Source organism: Triturus cristatus, chromosome 1_2 (genome assembly GCF_964204655.1).
Source record: "Triturus cristatus chromosome 1_2, aTriCri1.1, whole genome shotgun sequence".
NCBI classification, from domain to species: Eukaryota; Metazoa; Chordata; class Amphibia; order Caudata; family Salamandridae; genus Triturus; species Triturus cristatus.
In genome coordinates this window covers 770720689-770742457 of record NC_140580.1, presented here as the reverse complement: position 1 = coordinate 770742457, position 21769 = coordinate 770720689, and the positions used below count along the sequence as shown (strand labels likewise).

The 21769-nt window shown below is 48.3% G+C and overlaps 1 protein-coding gene across 4 annotated transcripts in view; it reads left to right on the top strand.

The window, feature by feature from the left end:
* Nucleotides 1-21769, top strand: part of MAPK8 (mitogen-activated protein kinase 8) — a 273704-nt gene that overhangs the window by 92423 nt on the left and 159512 nt on the right. For all 4 annotated transcript variants that reach the window (XM_085608772.1, XM_085608770.1, XM_085608771.1 and 1 more), the window contains exon 5: nucleotides 1519-1577. In XM_085608772.1, the coding sequence (XP_085464898.1) occupies nucleotides 1519-1577 (59 nt within the window). The remainder of the gene's footprint in view (nucleotides 1-1518; nucleotides 1578-21769) is intronic.

The window sequence follows — 21769 nt, the reverse complement described above, 5'->3', positions numbered from 1 at the left end:
TTACCTGTAGCGTTAATTAAAAGCAGGGTATTCCTTGAGTGTCTGATGGATCTGTTCAAATCTGTGGCCAAATTGGCAGGGCGGCTGGCGCTGAGCGCGGTCAGAGCGTTGATTGGCGCAGAGAGGCTTGCCTTTGGTTCGCCTCTGGCGCGCTCGCTGTGTGGACGCGCTGACAGGTCGCCTTTATAGCCTGGCATCAGTTGCCTAAGGGGACGTGGTCTAGATCGCTCCTTGGCGCAAATTAAAATGATCAAAGTGCAAGCAAATTAAAAGTAAACTGAGTTCCAGCAAGCCCTGCTGAGTTTCATAGGCTCCCCTGTGAAGAACAGCTACTGGTAAAGGAAAAACAAACCTAATGAAACAGGAGAACAGTAGATCATACAAGTAAAAAACCGCCCTATGAAGATGGCGGTGAAAGAAATGAGTTGCGGGAGCCAGGCACCTCCCGATGCTATCTAGTGCTACAAGGAAAAGAAAGTCAGTTTCACATAAAGTGGCAGTGTGGACTCGCTGATAGGCCAGCTTTATAGCCCGGCATCGGGTGCCTAAGGGGGCATGGTCTAGAGCACTCTTCGGCACAAATTAAAATCATCAAAGTGCGGGCAAATTAAAAGTAAACTGAGGTCCAGCAACTCCTGCTGAGTCTCACAGACTCCCCTGTGAAGACCAGCTACTGGTAAACTGCCCTTCCAAGATTGCGGTGATAGAAATGAGCGTTGCTGGAGCCAGGCACCTCCTGTTGCACTCTAGTGCCACAAGGAAAGGGAAGTCAGTTTCACATCAAGTGGCTGCCCAGATGGCTTTAAAGCCCGGCATCAGGTTCCTACTGGGGTGTGGGCTAGATCGCTCCTCAGCGCGAATTAAAATGACCAAAGAGCGGGTAAAGCTATGGAAAGTATTCGGGCCCAGTCTGGTGCCTGGGATGTTTAAGAGATGAAGAATGTGAAGGAGGCTAGAGCATCCACCAGAAAGATTGTTAACGATGGTAGGTAACCTTTTCTTATGTTATGTACCCGATACAACATGATATGACCAGTAATAGCTTTGCACTCCCATGTTCTATCATCTTATGCCAGACTTTCATCCCAAGTGCCCATGTTTTGACTTCATACATCATGTGCAGCCTTACATGCCCAGGTACGTCATCCAAATAACAGGTGACACTTCATTTTCCCAGATATTACCATCACAGACCTGCGATATCCTTGCCTTCACATGTACCCTCATAATTTGGAGAGTGCAACCTCATATGCTTAAGTAAAGCAATCATATGCCAGATAGAACCTTGTCTATTTAAGACCTGCTTATTGTGCCCATGGACATGTTCACATACCCAGTCTACCCTCTTGCACCTAGGCAATCACTTATTGACTTCCTCTTTGATGCAGTTTTGACTAAATTAGGCAGTGGAGACTGCTCAGTTATTGGATATTGTATGCACAGAGATGGGATTAAATTTCAGTTTTTGATTTGGGTGGACAGGACTGCTCCTTCTAACAGTGTTTTTCTTGTTTACAGATAATTGGCCTTCTCAGTGTGTTCACACCACAGAAATCCTTGGAAGAGTTTCAGGATCTGTAAGTGTTAAATGTTCTTATTAGTTTTTCTAATTGAGAATGTCTGTTCCATTTGCCTTTTATTAGCTGCTGTTCCATACAACATGTGTCTTAAGTGTCTTACCCATACCTATAGCATTGGATTGGTTAATATGTCTTTATTTTAAACATTGATCAAAAGTCATGTTCCTTTTAACATCCCTAGTTGGATCAGGTATTTGGGCTTCCAAATAAAATTATTGATGGTGTGGTACATATTAGGTCTCGTCTGAAACTGCATGTGTTGAAAACGCTGAAATGTTGTCCAGCACCGTGCAGCACCCATTAAATTGTCGGACCTCTTTTTTAAAAAAATCATTATTTGCTTTTGATTTCCGTTTCAGTTATGATAATTCCTGCTCTAATTAATTCAGATGTCATGTTCAGCTTAATTAGACAATATAATCTGTGGTAATTACTGTTTGCTTGCTAATATTGTGGAAGGTTCTTCGCCCCCATTTTGAATTGTTTACTAAAACAACTATTGTAGTCTTGGAGAAATTCGGATGCTTCACAGCGGTCTTAAATGTTCTTAAACACTCTTTATTCCAGTTTCCCCTAGGTAGCTACAGCCTATGCTGCTGAAAACGTGTGTTTTATGCTCTCTCCCTTTGCTGCACAGAAAACAATTAACACTGGCCTTAAGCAGATGCCTGTGGTACCTCAATGCGACCTTTTAGCCACTGGCTTTTCAGCCCTACCATGTTTCCCAAATCCATGAGTAATGTGCTGCTCCAGTGCAGGATTCTTTTTAAATTCTGGGACTTGTAGTCATGTTAAGTTATAAAACAGAATTCAAAGAAAACTTTGACTAGAGAAACAAATCACACACAGACCCCGCCATTTTGATGCATATGCCTTGAGGCCACCTCAGTGGCGGTCGCGGAGCTTTATTTTCACCCTTTTGTCATCCATCTTTATTGGTGTGTGGCCTGTTCCTATTTTTTCTATGAGCCCCTTGGCATGCAACAAGGTCGTGATTGCCTCTATTGCATGGCTTCCTGCCATAGACCTGTGCTCACCGCTCATCGTCCCCAGGAATCCTACTAGTAACTTAATGGCAACTGCCGGGGCCAGCAGGAAGTGCGTGTTGTGTGGGGCAGTCCAAGCCCAGATTTTAAAAGTGCTTCCCGGCATAACATTGAAAAGAAGTTTGCAAATAAGATCCATGACATGAAAGACTGCCATCCAGATCTTTAATATTGAATTCTCCTTTGAGGTTAAGATATTTTCCATTATCAGTCGTACTGCTCAGATGATAACTCGCCTCGCAGGAAAAAAAAGTTGCATCTCCTTGTCCTTCCATCTGATCCAACTCTGAAATTCATGGATTAACATGAAAAAAATTGACTGACTAGAGTAACAACTATGTAGAAAATACTGCACTGAAAGATGGCCTTAGAACACATTTGGAAGGGCTCCTGTGCTAAGGAAAACAGAGGGCTCAATTCAACACAGGCCAACATGTGAACTCATGGCATGACTAGCCAAAGGGGAGATTGGATACCAAAAGGTGAACACACATGCAATTCGGTGAGGTCATGTCCTCTGTTGAGGTAGCAGATAGGATCTTAACTTAATGGCACATAAATATTCTGACATCTACATCTTTGATGCTATCACCCTAAGAATACCACCAGTCAATGATATTTGTATGTTCTTGGATGGATTGTCAAAGAGAGTGGCACAAATCTAAATCCCCATGTTGGCCCCTCAAACTAAAACCTCAGATTAAATGTACACACTAACACCAAGCCCAGTTAATTCCTCTGTTTTTGTTCAGTCTGCGGATCCTCGAACTGGCCACGGAGTTATTCTTGACCCCTACAACCCTGAGCCTGGTGAAAAGTATAAGCCCCAGGATTAAAACCACCTGTTCTTGGGAGTAGACACCCCAACAAAACTGTTCTGTCTGCATTTTGAAAAAAATAAGTTTCTTCCAAATTATCTTTGGTATGCTGAGAGCAAAAGATATAAGGCTTATCATAAATCGTTATGATATGAGTTGGTAGCTCTGCTTTGCTCATCTACTCCAACACGCCTCTAGAAAGTGTTTGCAGGCATTCACCCAAGAGAAAATGTTAAGAGTTTTATAGAGTGCACAGCTGCCCCAGCAACGGGGCGTCCCAGTGCTAGAATGCAACTGTTGTGGGCAGACCAGAAAACACACGAAAGATCAGTTATGCAAGAAAAAGATGGGGTTTGATGTCTTTGCGAAAGAGTGAATAATTTTGGATGTTTCTAATATTTTAGGGGAGGGAGTTCCAAAGCTTTGGAGCAAGTACTTGGAAGGAGCGCCCTCCAGCCCGTACTCTCTTAACCTGGGGGACAACCACCAGGTGCTGTTCCATGTAGGGCAGCTGGTGGGTGGGTATGTAGAGCACCAGAAGACTGGCCAGAATAACGGGAGATTAAAGATTCCTGATTCTATGGGCGATACAGAGAGTTTTTAATTGAATACGTTTCTCTACCGGCAACCAGTGCAGTTTGTGAATTTAGCCAGTAGTGGAACAGGTTTTCGGCAAGCCTAGGAGAGTCTGTACCGCCACGTTTTGTGCCCTTTGCAGGTGAAGTATCTCTGCTCTGTTGGCCCCAAGATATAGGGATCTAGCATAGTCCAGTCTGGAGAGTGTTGTGGCCTGGATGATCACCTGATGGGTGGTAGAATCGAAGAAGCCCAACAGTGGTTTAAGCCCTCGTAGGAGCCAAAGCATACCCTGGCTACTGCCTTAGTTTGGGCCTGAAAAGTGAGAGCGGATTCTACCCAGACTCCCAGATTTGTAACTGTCGGTTTTGGGGCAGGCAGGGGACCCAGAGAGGAAGGCCACCAATGATCACTTCACAGATGGATGTCTTTGCCCACCAACAAGATCTCCGATTTGTTGGCATTAAGTTGGAGGCAATTGGCAGTCATCCAGTCTGCAATGGCTGTTAGGTCTTCCTTAAGCGTAAGGGTATCCTGCCCAGAGTCATCAGATTATGCTACCACCAGCTGTGTGTCATCCGCATAGGATACCACAGCTAATCCTCTGTTCCTAGATACTGCTGCTAAAGGTTCGATGTAGATGTTAAAAAGGGTTGAGCTCTGAGCCGAGCCCTGTGGAACCCCCTTGGTGGACAACATGTACCTTGGAGCAAAAGGGGGGGGGGTGGACACTTGGAAAGTACATCCTGCTAGGAAAGAGTTGAACCAGCCCAGGGCAGAGCCGGCAACACCGATATCCTCCAAGTGATGCAGCACGATCTCATGGGACACAGTGTCGAACGCAGCGCTCCGATCCAATAAGATTAAAGCTGAGTTGCGACCGACATCTAACGTGCCCCTTAGATATTCTGTTACATCCAGAAGGGCGGACTCAGTGCTGTGATGTGGGCAGAAGACGTTCTGGGAGGGGTCGAACAGATTATTGGCTTCTATGAACCTCGTGAGGGTGGCATTGATGTAAGCTTCGGTGATCTTTGATACCAGCGGGCTAAGAGAGATCGAGCGGAATTTCTCTGGTTTGGAGGCATCCAGCATGGGCTTCTTTAGCAGAGGGACCACCTTGGCATGTTTCCAAGCAATTGGGACTACCGCAGAAGACGAGGATAAATTGATGAGTTTGCAGAAGGGGGAAAGAAGTTGAGGTAGAAGTTTCTGGAATTGGCCCAGTTTAAGATCCTGATTTAAGTTTATTGCAGAACATGGACATCACTTCTTGAGAGCGCGCCGGGAAGACAGAGCACAGGAGTATCGAGGGACCCTAGGTGTGAGGGAAGGTCTTATAAATGTCCTTGACCTTCTTGATAAAGAAGGCAGCGAGGATCTCTCATTGCTGATTAGAAGGAGGGGTGGCTTTATGTTGCCCTGAGGATTTAAGGTAATTAAGCAGGGCAAAGACACGTTTAGCAGGATTACTGCTGCTTCTGATCTCATCGGCATAGTACTCCGCTCTTTCCTTCTGAATGGCTCTATGATAGTTCTTGAAGGCTATACAGGATTTTGTTTTCGGGATTGGGTCACAGTCCCACCTCCACTCCTGTTCCAGCCTTGTACAGCATTTACAGATTGAGGCCAGGTTATCATTGTAGCACGAACTGGACTGGATATTGCGGCTCTGGGACCACCTGGCGGGAAAAGTGCCCGCATATTGAAGAACCTCTGAATGAGGGATTATTAGTGTTCAGCAAGCTTAAGCATTTATAATTGAAAGCCCATATGCCAGTTTCCAATCAAGAGGTTTTAAGCCTCCCCTTCTATGAAAATGTATTATTCAGTCTTAATACAGATTATAAGTTCTGAAGGAAGAGATCATTTTTTTTTTCACAGATCCCACTTTAACTGAAAGAAAGGAGGTTCTGTCACCAACGTGTTCATCACTCTTGTTGACTCCTGCACCAGCAGTAGAGCAGGTGCGTTCACCACCAAAAAAGGGCAATTTAGAAGCAAAGGAAAACAGAAAAGGAGAACATTCTGCTGTGGGGATAGAAAACTTGTCCCCTCTCTCCTGTCACCATTCTTGTGGATGCAGCATCTTCAGTTTTATCAGAGCGCCACAAATAAATAATGCATCTTCTGCAGTGCTATGGTTACATCATACGGTGTGTCCCCATGCTAGAACCAGCCCATCTCAGGCAGGAGCAGTTTACTAAAAGGAACAATGGCTCACCCAGAGCCTACCCGGAGGTAACTTAAACAGCCAGGTTTTAAACTGGGTACGGAAAGTTGTCTCAGATGATTCCATCCTCAGGAGGGAATTCCAAATCGTAGCTGCTTGATAACAGAAAGCCGGGCTCTAAAAACAAGGGGTGCTGATACTAAATTGGCGCCTATGGATCTCCGGTTAAATGGTAGGGCTGCACCATTGAGGTCAGATATTTAGGGCCCCTGCTATTTTTAAAGCACGCAGCTTTAAAAGAGTTTCTTTCTCCACTGGGAGAGCCGCACCGGCAGATTACCTAATGGAGGAATTTAATACCAGTCCTGCTGCAGCATTTTGAACCCTTTTGGAATTTTTCCAAGCCCCCTTTTTGCTGCTCCCCCAGGTAAGACTTTCAAGTAGTCTAACTGGGAGGTCACAAGGACATGTAATGTGGTTTTCATTACTGTCACATGGAGCAGGTCCAAGAGGGTACTGAAGCATTTCCCAGCTACACTGCGTATCTGGCTCTCAAAGGACAGCTTAGTGTCAATCTAGACACTGAGATTTTTAACTTTGGATTTAAGGTCAAGTCGGATCCAATACACTGGCTACTAAGCGAAGCACCAGATGGAAGTAGATTTACCAACAAGTACCTCAGTTTTATTGTCATTAAGTTTCAAGCAGCTGCCAGACCTCTATGCCGCAAATTCCACTGGACAAGATTTAAACTGCACTGCGGCATCATCTTCTTCCTGAGATAGCATCGTAATTAGTTTTAAATCATCAGAAGGCAAAAATGTGCTGAGCATTGTGCAAAATGACAATAATTTGAGGTTCAAGATGCATCCATTTGGCCATTACTCTAAAATGTTTCACATTCCCAGCAAAGTTGCTTTCAAAAAGTAGTCTACTTCTCTGTAAAGGCAAACTGATGTATTCCCAGTACTTCCTTGTGTGGGGGAAAGGTCTGAAGCAGGAATTCATAACCCTTCTTGTTCTAAAAATCGGATATACATAGGTCCTCGGCCAAAGTTCATGATGCTAACACTTCAGGAGATCTTACAGAACTGCACTACAAAGGCAGTGGACATGCTGCAGCATGTATAGTTTAAAATCCTGATTACGAGTTGGCACTGCAAACGCATGTGACTTCTTATCAGGAAAAGACCCTTAACAATACAGTGCCTTTCCTTTCAGCCTGGAATCCACTCCATGTGCATTCTTTAAATGTTTATCTATGTCAACACCTTATCCAACACATTTGAGACAGGAGACGATTTTTATGTGTCCATGAGTGAATGATTGATTGGCTGACAAAAGTGTTTTCTTTCTTGAAGGCACAATACAATTTCCCCATTACTACCTCTGTTCTGCAAAATGTGGGACTTGACATGAGCTAACCAAAATGTACCTTAATCCACTCCTCCTGCGAGGGGGTGGGGAAGCCTGAAAAGAAGTATGAGTCTGTAGAAGGCTACCTTTTTATCCAGTCTTAAATGTCACACACTTCATATGACAGGGTTCCCAACAACTCCCCAGATTTCTTCGCTGTTTGGGGTTGCACACACGCCTGATTTTAAGTCTGCTACAGGCAATGAAGACTAGTGGATCCAGTTCTAAAAGGACACATTTACTCTTACACCAGCGGCAAACTACCCTTTACATGGTTAGCCCATCCAAAGCGGCTAATCATGAGAGGCTCATTCCTTCAAAATCTAGCATCTAAATTTCTATTGTGGCAGATGCATCATGGCAGTATAGGGAGCTCAGATGATTCAGTTCTGAATGCAAGGTACTTTGGTCCATAGGGGAGCTTTTTGCCCACATGTGACTGCTGGAGCGCAAAGATGTTTTCCTGGTCTTGAATACTTCTGTCCATCAATCGTGTAACGCAACGTGGTAAACTGGCAGGATGTCAAAAACCTACTACCAAGACCTGCAAGTTTTGGATGTGGTAGAAGGCCGCTGTCTTTGTAGGTCAAATGATTTGGTGTTGCTGATAGCCGGAAACCTGCCATCATGCCTAAAGTTTACTTTCCAGTTATAGACCATGTAGAAGCAGATGCAGCAAGCAGAATGTTTCTGGAAAACCACAGATGAGCTTTTGCACCATATCGTTTAAGACTGTAGTATGCTCAAATACACCAATTTGCCACTGCTAACAGCAAATGCCTGAACTTTTTGTGCCCGGTCAAATGGCATTGCCTGTTTATAGTTCAGGGCAATTTCTCTTGGTCTGCTTTCACACATTCCTTTTCTGCATGCATGTGCGGTGGCCATCATTAAATGATTTTTCTTAAATCAATAGAAAAACCATTCCATGATGCCAGCACACATATGTGCACACATTTGGTAGCTATCTGGTAAAATGAAAGAAAAAAAAGATTGTCAAATCCAAAAGATGTCTGGGTGAGACTTATTGGCATTGCCAGTACTTGTTAAATTTAAACAGGCTTCACAAAAGAGAGATTCAGCTTTCCAGTGTTACCAGTGACCTTTCTAATTCCATTTGCTTATTTTTAAACATGGGAAAATAGTTCAGAAAATTATCAATACTCCCTACAAGCTTTTAAAAGATGTATTAAGAATGCCATGCAACTCCCACATAGGTAGGACTATTCAGTATTTGACTTAAATGAAGATTCCTGCAATGCATAACTTAGATTACAGGCACGTATTGCTACTTTCTCTCTTATTCTAATGGGTTACTCTGTATTTTTCCCCAGCCCTGCTAATCATCTACTTTACTTTATCTTGCCACTGACATACTACTGGCTTCCTATATTCTGTTTGCTAACACTGCAGACACGCTCTTGCTCCGCCACAAAACCTGGTCCTTTCAATTTTATAACTTCGCCTTGTGTCTCACTTCCTTGATTCTAGATCTTTCTGCATCTTAGCATATTTCTGTAGTGCCTGGTAAATGTAGCCTATGCCTTTGTTGGTCCCTGCACCCATTTGCAACATTATTACTTTCCTTCAGCTCTGCCTCCATATTAGTAGTCGCTAAATCAAGGCTATTGTTAGCTTCATGAAATGTTTAATATCAAAAATACTTGCCTTTTCTCCAGCTGTCTGTGGAATCCTGCATCACTTCTAAAATAGAGGAAAAACACTTCACTATAAAGTGAAAAGAATATCTATCCAAAGACCACAATTGCTTTGCATTTTCCCTTTTAAAATAACTGTGTAAGAAATCATAAAAAATCCCTATCAGAAATAAAAAAAAAAAAAGAAAAATAGTGAAAAAAGGTTTCATCAAAAGAGCTGCAATACGTAGGTAAAATTTCCCCTTCTCAAAAGCAAGACATTTTCTTAATAGTCATGCAAAAAAAAAACCTGCCTGGTAACTTTAGGACTTGGGTATTGACGTTTGTAGCAAGAAACAGCAATATTTATTTTAAGTTTTGTTTCTAGTAAGTGTTGGAATGCAAATGATAGAATTGTTTGTGACTTCGAGATCCTTCGCCTTGGTAGAGAATATACATTTCTTTTTGAATTCTTATTGACCTACTTGTCACCGATTTACTGAGATTAGAAACTAATGACCCTCAGTCAAAGGGCATTAAATGCTGTTTGATCGTGGGGTGCTTATATTACAAATTGAGAAGCTTCTTAAGTTTCATTAAGAAGCTCCGTAGCCCAGGACCGTACATAACTTTGAAGCCTCTAACAGACTTACTTGCCCTTACTATAGACTCTCATTGGGGCTATCGTGGGGTCACCGTCCTTCCGTATCCCCAAAAATAGCAATACATATCTGATCTTGTCACTATTAATGCTTCACGTACCAACCCATGGCCCTGTGGCGGGGAGATGACACTTCTAACCTCTTCAGGGATCAAGGCATTGAGGAGGAGCTACAGCAAGGGACCTCGGCTGAGCAGCTTATCGTCTTCAGTCCCAAGCCCTGCTCCAGCTTGGAATCTGAGACCGAAGATCACAAGACCCTCCAGGTCCAGCTGATGACATCAGCCATGAGTAAGATGTCCCTCCCTCCTCCACCTAATAGTCACTGAGCCAAGGCCAGGCACCACCCTCGAAGGGGTCTGGCTTAGATCCCTGAAGTCCAGCATCAGACTTCCAGTCCACGACTTTCTGGGGGCCGTGGTCTGCACCGAAAACACATCTCTGATACGATGCCAAGCCAACCTCCGACGCCAAATGATCCTGAACCACAGGATTACCCATGGGATGACTATGATGTCGACTCATTTGGGGAAACCGATCCAGATCTTTACCCTGTAAAACCATTCCCACCAGATAACACAACCTCCTACCATTTAGATTCTGCATTGGGTGGCCGCCTTCTGTAAGGTGGAATTGTAGTTGGGCCAGGAGGATCAGTACTCTCTTGTGGAGATCCTGTCCTTCACCCATCGTTCTTTACAATTCCTCCCTAGGGAATGCTTAAAACCGCTCTGGAGCCAGTTAAAGAAATGGTAATCCCGCCCTAGAGGGATAAGAAATACAAACCCTCACTCTCTGACTCTTACACATCAAGGGTCAACTCCCTTTGGTGTCCTTGTAGTCCATTCAGCCCATAAAGCTGCTTATGCCTAGGCGACTGCCACTCGCCCCACCCCTGGACAAGGAGAGTAGGAAGATTGATACGGCAGAGAGGCAAGTTGCCGCTCACTCCATGACCCATTGGCGCATCGCCAACTTCGTTAACCTGCTCTCCAGGTATGATCAGGCAAAATGGGACAAGATTGAAGAGCTCCTCTCACACCTCCCACACCAGTCAAGAGCTTATTTCTGAAGGGAAACTAATTTCCATTCATTATGCCTTTGACGCCGGTGACACTGCCCCATGCAGAATAAACTCTAGGGTCCCCATTCGCTGTGATTCCTGGCTTCAACCCAGAATCCCAGCTGGATCAGCTCAACCTGCCCTTTGGTGGGAGCAGCTCTTCGGACTACAGGTGGCCAAATGCTCAAAACAATTTAGAAGAATACAGATACCATGAAAGCTAAGGAAGCTCTTCAAACACCTTTTGCCCCGGGGTTCCTTTTGAAAGTCCCAGTACAGAGGGGGGTCCAAGACCACCTCCCCCAACGCTGCTACCTCCTATCATAGGTCACAGCAACAGCAGATCCCTTCACAGGGCTACTCAAGAGGAAGTTATGGGTGAGAGCAAATCTTAGGGTAGAGGGCAAGGCAGAGCAGTTAAGTAAGCCGCCTTTACCAAGCAGTGATTCACTCTCCTTTCCCCTGATCACACTACACCTTTTGGGGTACGACTCCAGGGTTTTCTGGCAAGGTGGAAAGAGAGTACTTCAGATCGGTAGGTCCTCCCCATCATACGGCAGGGTTACTGCCTAGAACACACTGCAACCCCATCAAACCTTCCTCCACGCAAACACATCCTCTCACCAGAACATAAGAGCCTCCTCCAAGAAGTAGTGGCACTTATTTTCAAATGGGCTATAGAGCTCGTTTCCATATCACAAAGAAAACCATGTCACTACGGCCTATACGCTTGTCTCGTGCTCCTCAACATTTACATCCTCTGAATGCACTTCCACATCGTTACCCTCCAGGATTTCATCCCTCTACTACAGCAGGGCGAATTCATGACCACACTCAACTTGAAGGACTCCTACTTTCATATTCCCTGCCACCCTGCACATCACTGATACCTCCAGTTTGTGGTAAGTGGCCAGCATTTGCAGTTTTGCAGCGTGAATCTTTCTGGATTCACTATGCTGTGCATTATTCCGCGATCTTGTGGTTGGGTCCGGATTCGTAGTCTTTTCTTTGTTTTTTTTTTTTTTTTTTTTTTTTTTTTCGTAGCCCAGGTGGGCGTCGACGTCCACCATTTGGTGCACCTCCCGTGACGTCGTCGTGCTTCCTGCGGAAGTCCCACCTTTGGGGCACCATCTTCAGATTCTTTTTTCCGCCGTTGGGTCTGGATCGTCATCGGGAAGCTCCAGAATTACACTCGGAAGAAGAAGGAAGAAAAGCGAGTTTCGTCGATAGAATCACTAGAAAATATCAGGAAAGGAAGAGATTTCATCAGGAGCGCGAAGAAAAGAGGACCAGCGCCCTTTTTCTTCGGCGGCCTTGGAGAATGCACGCTCAGAGACCCTGAGCGCAATGGACAAGACGCCATTCAAGTTCTGCCCAAACTGCCACCACAAGTTCGCGCAGAAAGACCAGCATCCGGTCTGCAACCTCTGCCTACCGGTCGATCACCAGAGTATCGACTGCAACGCCTGCTCAGCCTTCGCGCCGAAGACACTCAGGGTGAGAGAGCGACAGAGAAGAGCCAACGCCAACATGGATGGCAAGGGGAAGCCCCCGACGCTCTACGATCTGGGCCTCTCCACGGACGACGAGGACAACGTCGCCGAGACAGCCGAAAACTTCACAGTCGTAGAGACCGACAAGAAAAAAGAAGACGAGGTAAGAGAATCGTCGAGCGCAAAACAGAAAGTACCTCGACAACACGAGGGTGACTCGAGAAAAACTGAGTCAAAGTCCACGAAGGGAGCCCCGGCGCCGAAAACTTCGACGTCCAAAGGGGGAACCACGGACAAGAGGCCGAGCGGATCCTTAGAAAAGGACTCCCTGGTGCCGAAAGACGCCGAAAGGCAAGGGTCGTCGAAAACATCCCATGAAACGGGCCGATCGACGCAGAAAGAACGTTCGACGTCGACGCAAGTTTCATCGAAAAGACACGCGGTCGACGCCGAAAGCATCTCCGAGATGGAGAAAAAGAAGAGGCGGCTCGAGGCCGAAATGGAGAACATCCTTCAAAGGAAGAAGGAGTTCGACGCCAGGATGAAGGAATTCAAGATTCCAACGGTTTCATCGGCGGAGGTCGGTGAGGTCGAAGACGAGTTCGACGCCGAAGGGCTGACAAGGGATCTCGAAGAGGAAGAAGAGCCCTATTATGAGGGAGAAGCAGAGGAAGAAGACCAACGGTCGTTCTACGAATCGGCGGCATCTACCAGCAACGACGTCGAATGGCACGATCTCGACACCGAAAACCCGGAGGAGCCCGTGGACACGTACCCTTCGAGGCCTTCGCCACCCGACGACATCGGGGTCTACAATATGGTGGTCAGGAGCGCAGCAATGGCCTTCGGCGTCAAACTCGACGAGGAGAAACCGAAAGCCGAATTTCTCGTCGAGACACTGCTCCCCATCCAGACAAGGAGCCAGTTCCTCCCCATGCTACAAAGCGTGATGAATCAGGGGAGAGAAGCCTTCAAGGAACCTGCGACCTGCCGGTCGATCACGCCCAGGACAGAGAAGAAATATAAGCACTCCTCCCTGGACCCCCCGTACATCAAGGGTAGCGTGACCGCGGACTCCATCATAGCCTCCACGGCCAGGAGAAGGGCCAACGTACCAGCAACTTCGGGCCCACCTCCGGATAAGGAGAGCAGGAGGATTGACCTCACAGGAAGAAAGGTCGAGAGGAACGCCGCAATGCACTGGCGCATGGCGAATTCGAATGCACTCCTCAATAGACACCAATACCAGCACTGGGATGAGATGGGGGAGCTAGTAAAGCACCTCCCCGAAGAATACCGCCAGAGAGCCTCTCACCTGATAGACGAAGGCAAGAACATCGCCAACTCCTGTATAAAGACGGCGTTGGATGGGGCAGAGACTTCAGCAAGACTCATGGCCATAGGGGTCACAGAGAGGAGGCATGCATGGCTAAGAATCTCGGGATTCAAACCGGAAGTGCAGAACAACATCCTTGGCACCCCCTTCAACGGAGAGACACTGTTCGGAGCAACAGTGGACGAGAAGCTCACCCAGCTGAAAAAAGAAAACGAGACGGCGAGGTCCATGGGGGCCCTACAGCTGAGGGGAATGAGGCGAGGAAATCCCTCAAGGAGACCCTACGGTAGGGGAGGAAGCCAGCAGGGGACGTCGCACCAGGCGTTCCAACAAGGTCAGCAGGGTGAAGGTCACGGGCAAGGTCAGCAGAAGCAAAACTGGCAATATCAACCTCGGGGCCAGTCCTTTCGCGGGAGAGGGAACGGACGTGGCCAAAGGAGGAGAGGGGGCGAACAGCCCTCGTCGAAGTGACTCAGCACGCAAGAGGACGCCTACCCTCGTCAGGACCCCAAGGGTGAGGCGCAAAAAAGTGTCATCAGGGGGAAGAGAAGATTCAAGAGCCTACGAGCATACGACACCTGTAGGCGGAAGACTGAGGTTCTACCTTCAGGAGTGGCGGCGTATAACCACAGACAAGTGGATACGGAACATCGTGCAGTACGGATACTGCGTAGATTTGGAGAAAAGACCTCCAAACAGGAAACCGAAGGGCAGACTGAGATCGGCCCAAGAACTGGCAATACTCAGAGAAGAAACGCGGAAACTCCTACAAAAGGGAGCCATAGAGACAGTGCCGTTCAGAGAACGCAACAAAGGGGTCTACTCAAACTACTTCGTGGTTCCGAAGGTAGACGGAGACCTCAGACCCATACTGGACCTCCGTTACCTAAACAAGTTCATCAGAACGCAAAGGTTCAAAATGACTTCACTGCAGGAGGTTCTGCCACAGATAAGAGAAGGGGACTTCATGGTCACCGTGGACCTCAAGGATGCCTACCTTCACATCCCAATAAACAGGAGGCACAAGGGCCTTCTAAGATTCAACATCGAACAGGAACACTACCAGTTCACAACCCTGGCCTTCGGATTAAAATCAGCACCAAGGGTCTTTACAAAATGCCTGTCGGCGGTAGCGGCACACCTACGAAGACAGGGAATACATGTCTACCCCTACTTGGACGACTGGCTGGTCAAGGCAAACTTACGCGAGAAGTGCGAGAGGCACGCAAAACGCGTAACAGACACCCTCACGAATCTGGGATTCTCGATCCACTGGGGAAAATCATCGCTGGAACCGGAACAGGTGAAGATTTTCCTGGGGGCAAAGATCAACTCCCGCAACAGTACAGTAGTGCCCAGCGACAGGAGGACAGATGCTCTACTGAAGGAGACGAAGCTCTACCAGAAGGGGCGAGCTCTGACAGTGAGGACTGTGAGCAAGACGATGGGGATGATGGCGTCCTGTATCCAGCTGGTGCCGAATGTACGCCTGCACATGAGACCATTCCAGGAATGGCTACAACAGCAATGGTCACAAGCAAACGGAAGTTGGGAGGATCTAGTGGTTGTGACGCACGCAGTGCAGGAGGAGATAACTTGGTGGAACAGAGACAACATAACAACAGGGAGAAGCCTGACACCACCAATCCCAACAGTGACCATTACCACGGACGCATCGCAGAAGGGATGGGGAGCGCACATGGACAACCTCAGAGTGAGGGGTCTATGGGCTCCAGCAGATGCGGTCCGCCATATCAACTACCTCGAGTTGAAAACAATCCTGCTAGCCCTGAAGGCATTCCAGAGACACCTGTTCAACCAGAGGGTGTTGGTCCAAACAGACAACACCACGGCGATGTTCTACATCAACAAACAAGGGGGGACACAGTCGTTCCCACTCTCATCCCTAGCTCAGGAGATTTGGAGATGGGCCATACCCCTCAGGATAGATCTACTGGCAATTCACCTACCGGGGAAGGACAATGTGGAGGCAGACTGGCTAAGCAGGCAGACCTCAGCATCGCACGAGTGGGAGCTCAATGCCCAGGAAACGGAGAAACTCTTCCGGAGATGGGGGACTCCCACAATAGACCTATTTGCAACACGCCACAATGCAAAATGCCAAAGCTTCGCGTCCAGGCAACCAGATCAGCAATCCAAGGGAAATGCCCTATGGATAAGCTGGTCGAGGACATTTGCCTACGCCTTTCCACCGATACCCCTGTTGCACAGAGTGCTCGACAAGTGCAGAACCAGCAACATGACTCTGATCCTAGTGGCTCCGCAGTGGGCGAGGCAGACATGGTTCTCACAAATTCAAGAAATGGCACAAGGCAACCCATACAGGTTCAAGAGGAGGAAGGACCTGCTCTCAATGCAAAACGGAGAGGTCCTGCACCCAGAGCCAGAGACCCTCAACCTGGCGGCATGGCTCCTGAAGACCTAGAGTTCGCACACCTAAGATTGCCTCCAAGCACGATGCGAGTGCTACGGGAGGCGAGGAAACCAACTACACGAAAATGCTACAGCGCAAAATGGAAGAGGTTCACTGTGTGGTGCCGGAAAAAGGGCCTGCAAAACAGAATGACAAGAGACGCAACAGTACTGAGGTACCTCACACACCTTCTAAAGAGTAACCTCTGCTCGAGCTCACTAAGGGTACACCTAGCGGCAATCGTGGCCTACACCAGAGGTGAAAAAGGTGGAAGTTTCTTCAGCTCGCAGGTGGTGAGGAGATTCATGGAAGGAGCCAAAAGGATGGCCCCCCCGAAAAGGTTGCCGCCGCCGGCATGGAATCTGAATGTGGTCCTGACGGAGCTCATGAAGGCACCGTTTGAACCCATTCACAAGGCCACACTGCAGATGTTGACTATGAAAACGGCCTTTCTGGTGGCCATAACCTCACTACGCAGGGTGAGCGAGCTTCAAGCACTAACGCTGCAGGAACCCTACATTCAGATTCACAAGGATAGAATAGTCCTGAGAACGGACCCACACTTCATGCCCAAGGTGGTGTCGGCGTTCCACATGAATCAGAGTATTCAGATACCAAGTTTCTTCCAAAACCCGACTTCAAACGCAGAAAAGGCCCTGCACACCCTCGACGCAAGAAGAGCGGTGATGCACTACATTGAGAGAACCAAGGAACTCAGGAAGTCGAAACAGCTGTTTGTGTCCTTTGCTACTAGCTTCATGGGTAGGTCAGTGACTAAGGGCACCATCGCGAGGTGGATTGCCCTCACTATTCAATTCTGCCACAAACAGGCAGGACAGGAGCTAGCGGAGGGGCCGCAGGCTCACTCCACAAGGAAGAAGGGGGCCACCGTGGCCTTCCTGGCGAACACGCCCATCCAGGACATATGCCTCGCGGCAACTTGGGCATCTGTGCACACGTTCACAAAACACTACTGCGTGGACATTCAGATGAACAAGGAAGCACAGGTTGGACAGAAGGTGCTTCAGCACATTTTCAACGACCAACGCTCATCTACCACCCAGCCGCCACAGAATTAGGAAAACCGCTACAAAGTCTATGCACAGCATAGTGAATCCAGAAAGATTCACGCTGCAAAACGAATAGTTTCTTACCTGTCGGTGTAGTTTTGCAGCTTGAAGATCTTTCTGGATTCACTAGCGAACCCACCCACCTCCGCCAGGAAGATGAGGCTGGAGGAAGAGGGGGTAAAATGGAAAAGATCAAAGAAATGAAAACATACAGAAAAATGGACAAGAAGGATTAATCAATCGCCTAGGGTTAAAAAAAAAAAAAAAAAAAAGAAAGGAAAAAAGAACCCGAAGATGGCGCCCCAAAGGTGGGACTTCCGCAGGAAGCACGACGACGTCACGGGAGGTGCACCAAATGGTGGACGTCGACGCCCACCTGGGCTACGAAAAAAACAAAAAACAAAAAAACAAAGAAAAGACTACGAATCCGGACCCAACCACAAGATCGCGGAATAATGCACAGCATAGTGAATCCAGAAAGATCTTCAAGCTGCAAAACTACACCGACAGGTAAGAAACTATTCGTTCAAAGTGCTGCTCTCCGGGGTCGCTACAGCCCCAAGGGTGTTCACAAAGTGCCTCGCTGTGGTTGCTGCTCATCTCAAGAGGACTGACATTCATGTGTTCCTTTACTTGGACAAGTGGCTGATCAAAAATGCAAATGAGCATCAGTGCCTGGCCCATACTCAAGCCACCATAGACCTATTTCATGATTTAGGGTTTAGTGTCAAACCTTCAGCCCCTTCAGGTTCAGCCCTTCTTAGAGACAGTCCTCCACTCAGTCACTGGAGAGGCTTATCCCAGCCAAGCATGGGCCCTCACTTTCCAGTAGTTCCTGCCTCTTTTTCAGCTAGATTGCCAAATAACAGTAAAGATGATTCTCATCCAGGGGATACTCATCAATAGTTATAATCTATGAATAATCCCCGCCCATGTGCGGGATCCCGGAGCATATAGAAAATACATATATATATATATATACATATATATATACATATGTGAAAACATATAGATGCAGCCTAACAATGTTCAAAACATGGCAATGCTGTAAATTACATATTTTTGCATAGTAGTGCCCCCGTAACCCGTAAGGAAAAAAGGAAGCATCAGGCAAATTATAACACAGCACTGCTTTATTGCCATAAAGCAACATGTAATTGTAGGCATTCGCCAGTAGGCTGCAGTAGAGTATCAAGAAACCAAGAAAACTGACACCTTGCCTTTAAGGCATTAGAGTAGGGGGACCGTGCCTTTAAGGCCTGCCTGTGACCCCCTGCTCCCATGATGCACTACAGGTGGCAGTTGGGCCAGTTCTTTTTTCCGGCTCCTTCTGTGAGGATCCTGGAGCTTGAGCTCTTCAGTGTTTTTGACTGAAATTTTGAATTACAGCTTTTTCAAGCTTTTTTCGACGTTTTCTGGTTTTTAAGGGCTGATTCTGCTGGTTTCCAGTGAATTTTCCAATTTTTTCCAGTCCGAATGTCTCCTTTACTTAGGAAATGCCCTTCTTGTGGTAATAAAATGGCACTGGCGGATCCACACTCTGTGTGTATTGTGTGTTTACCATCAAAACACGATCCTGACCAGTGTCCCCACTGCCAGAAGTTCTCAAAGCACACTCTGAGGGACAGAGAGCGCATTAAACTGCATGCAAGACTGGAGAAGGAACGAAGCCGTCGTGAAGGCGAGCATTCCTCATCAAGACCACCTTCTTCAGCTAGGCAAGTACAGAAACGGCGACATACCAGCTCCCCGGGCTCCAAGAAGACCAGGAGTCCAAGAGGTTCGCCGTCGACGTCGAGGATGCCGGCGAAAAGGCAGAGAACTTCGGCGTCGAGGGATTCATCCCACCATCAAGAGTCTCCGCCGCGCAAAAGTAAGTCGGCGTCGAGAGGCGGCCCTTCGGGCTCGAAGGCTGCTAGTCTAGTGACATCTAGACTGTCTCCGTCGACGTCGAGGCTTCCGTCGACGTCTAGACACTCTCCGCCACCCTCGAGGGGGTCGACGTCGAGAGATGCGGCGACGTACATTCCGCCGCGAGTGGGCCGGTCGCCGTCGATGGTTACCCCCACTCGGCGACATAGAAGGTCGACGTCGAGAGCGGCGTCAAGATCACCACGTCGACGTCGAGAGAGGTCGACGGCGAAGTCGCCCAGTCGACGTCGAGAGAGGTTGACGTCGCAGTCGCTTGGTCGACGTCGAGAGAGGTCGCCGTCGAAGTCGCCCAGTCGACGTCGAGAGAGGTCGACGTCGAAGACACGGCCGACGTGTAGGTCATCTAGCCGACGTCAGGTGCCAGACAGGAGGAGATCGACGTCGAGGTCTCCGCGATCGGCGTCGAGACCGCCGTCGAGACCAGAACGGCATACCTCACACTTGCCGATGGTGACGCAGACGTCGTCGACGTCAAGGGATTCGACGTCGAGGGCGAAAACTGGACCGCCCGCGGAGAGGTCCCCAGGAGAACAGTCATCTCCGGGACTGCACATCGTGCAAATATCTCCGGAAAGATCACCCGAGGCTCCAGAGCGGTTTGGACTGTCACCGCGCTGGTTACAAGATGTGGGCGCTGGCACATGTCGGAGTCCGGGATCGGACTACTCCCGCATGTATTCCCCACCGCGCAAGAGTAAATCGCCTCCGAGGGATCCAAGGCCAATTTCACCACGCCGGTCTCATTCCAGGGACCGTCGCACCACGCCAAAACGTCCAAGATCTCCGTCCAAGCGCAGATCAGGATCAAGGGCTCACCATAGCGAACGCTCCCACAAGAGGCGACGCACCAGGTCGTCCACTGGGACTTCATCCACAAGATCCTCAGTCCGGGGCTACTCTCCTACTTTTTCATCCACGCCTCCATCGCGAGTGTCCCCGGTGGATGACATTATAACTTTCTCGGACGTCCTGGGTAGAGGGGCGCAGAAGTTGAACATCGCACTGCACGTCCTTCAGGCACCCACTTCTGTGATCTTTGATACTTTACACCATCGGTCAGCTCCCAGACCTCTGCTCCCGTTGGTGCCAGGATTGTTAGAACCAGCGATGGCCACGTTCCTTACACCGGCTACAGCGGGCTCGGTCCCCTCGAGAATAGCAAAGAAGTACAAGGCTCCGACCGAGGACCCTTTATTCTTGAGGGCGGACCCGCCAGCGGATTCGGTGATAGTGGCGGCGGCCATGAAGTCTCACTCAGCCTTAGTATCTGCTTCTGTCCCCCCTGAGAAGGACAGCAAGCTGATGGACTCCTACGGCAGGAGAATGTGCAACACCTCTGCCTCGCACATGAAGGTCGCTAGCGCTTCAGCCCTGCTGGGGAGGTATGATCGTTCCCTATGGGATTCCCTGGCCAGATTCGTGGAGAAATTGCCTAGGGAGGACAGGCAGGACTTCACGGAGATCCTCCATGAAGGCGGACTGGTGGCCAACCAAGTAATAAGCGCAGCGGCGGATGCATCAGACCTAGCCGCGCATGGCTACTCCCATGGCATCTGCTCCCGCCGTTCGGCCTGGCTCAGATTAACGGGCCTCAAACCAGATGCGCAGAAAAGAATTCTTAACCTGCCGTTTAATGGATCTTCGCTATTTGGAGCTCATGCGGACGACCAAATGAGCAAGATGAAAACGGAATTGGACACCGTAAAGGCTGTGGGACTGGAAAAACGCAAAGAGTTCCGCAAGCGCTTTCGCCAGGGCGACAAACGTGCCTTTCACCAGCGCGTTCAAACGCCCCAATGGTCCTCTCAAAACCAACAGAGGTCCCAGTTTCAGCAAAGGGGCCGGGGCAGAGGAAGAGGAAATGCTAAACAGCAGCAGTCCTCTAACAAGCAACCTCCCAAGCAGTGAAAACTTACTTCCTCCGCGCTCGTTCGCCACTCCGGTAGGAGGAAGTATCACCGCTCACCTGGCAGAGTGGAATACAATTTCAAACGACAGATGGGTGCTGAGTATTGTAGAGCGTGGCTACTTGCTGAGGTTCAAATCTCCCCCTCCGCAGGTACCCCCACGGAAACAGCCACTCCCTCCCAGCCAAAACAAGCTTTTAAAGGACGAAGTTGCCACTCTCCTCTCCAAAAACGCCATAGAGGACGTTCCAAACAGGCAGAGAAATCAGGGAGTGTATTCCCGATATTTTCTTGTTCAGAAAAGAGGAGTGATCGGAGACTACAGACCCATCCTCGATCTCCGCCTACTCAACAGATTTCTCAGAAGAGAAAAATTCAGGATGCTAGCACTGCACCAGATCTTCCCACATCTACACCAGGGGGACTGGATGTGTGCCATCGACTTACAGGATGCATACCTCCACATTCCTGTCTCAGCGAAACATCGTAAGTTTCTCAGATTTCGCATCTTTCGCCAACATTATCAATACAAGGTCCTGCCATTCGGCCTCAAGTCCGCGCCACGAACATTCTCAAAGTGCATGGCGGTGGTGGCTGCATTTCTCCGCAAACGGAAGATATTCGTCT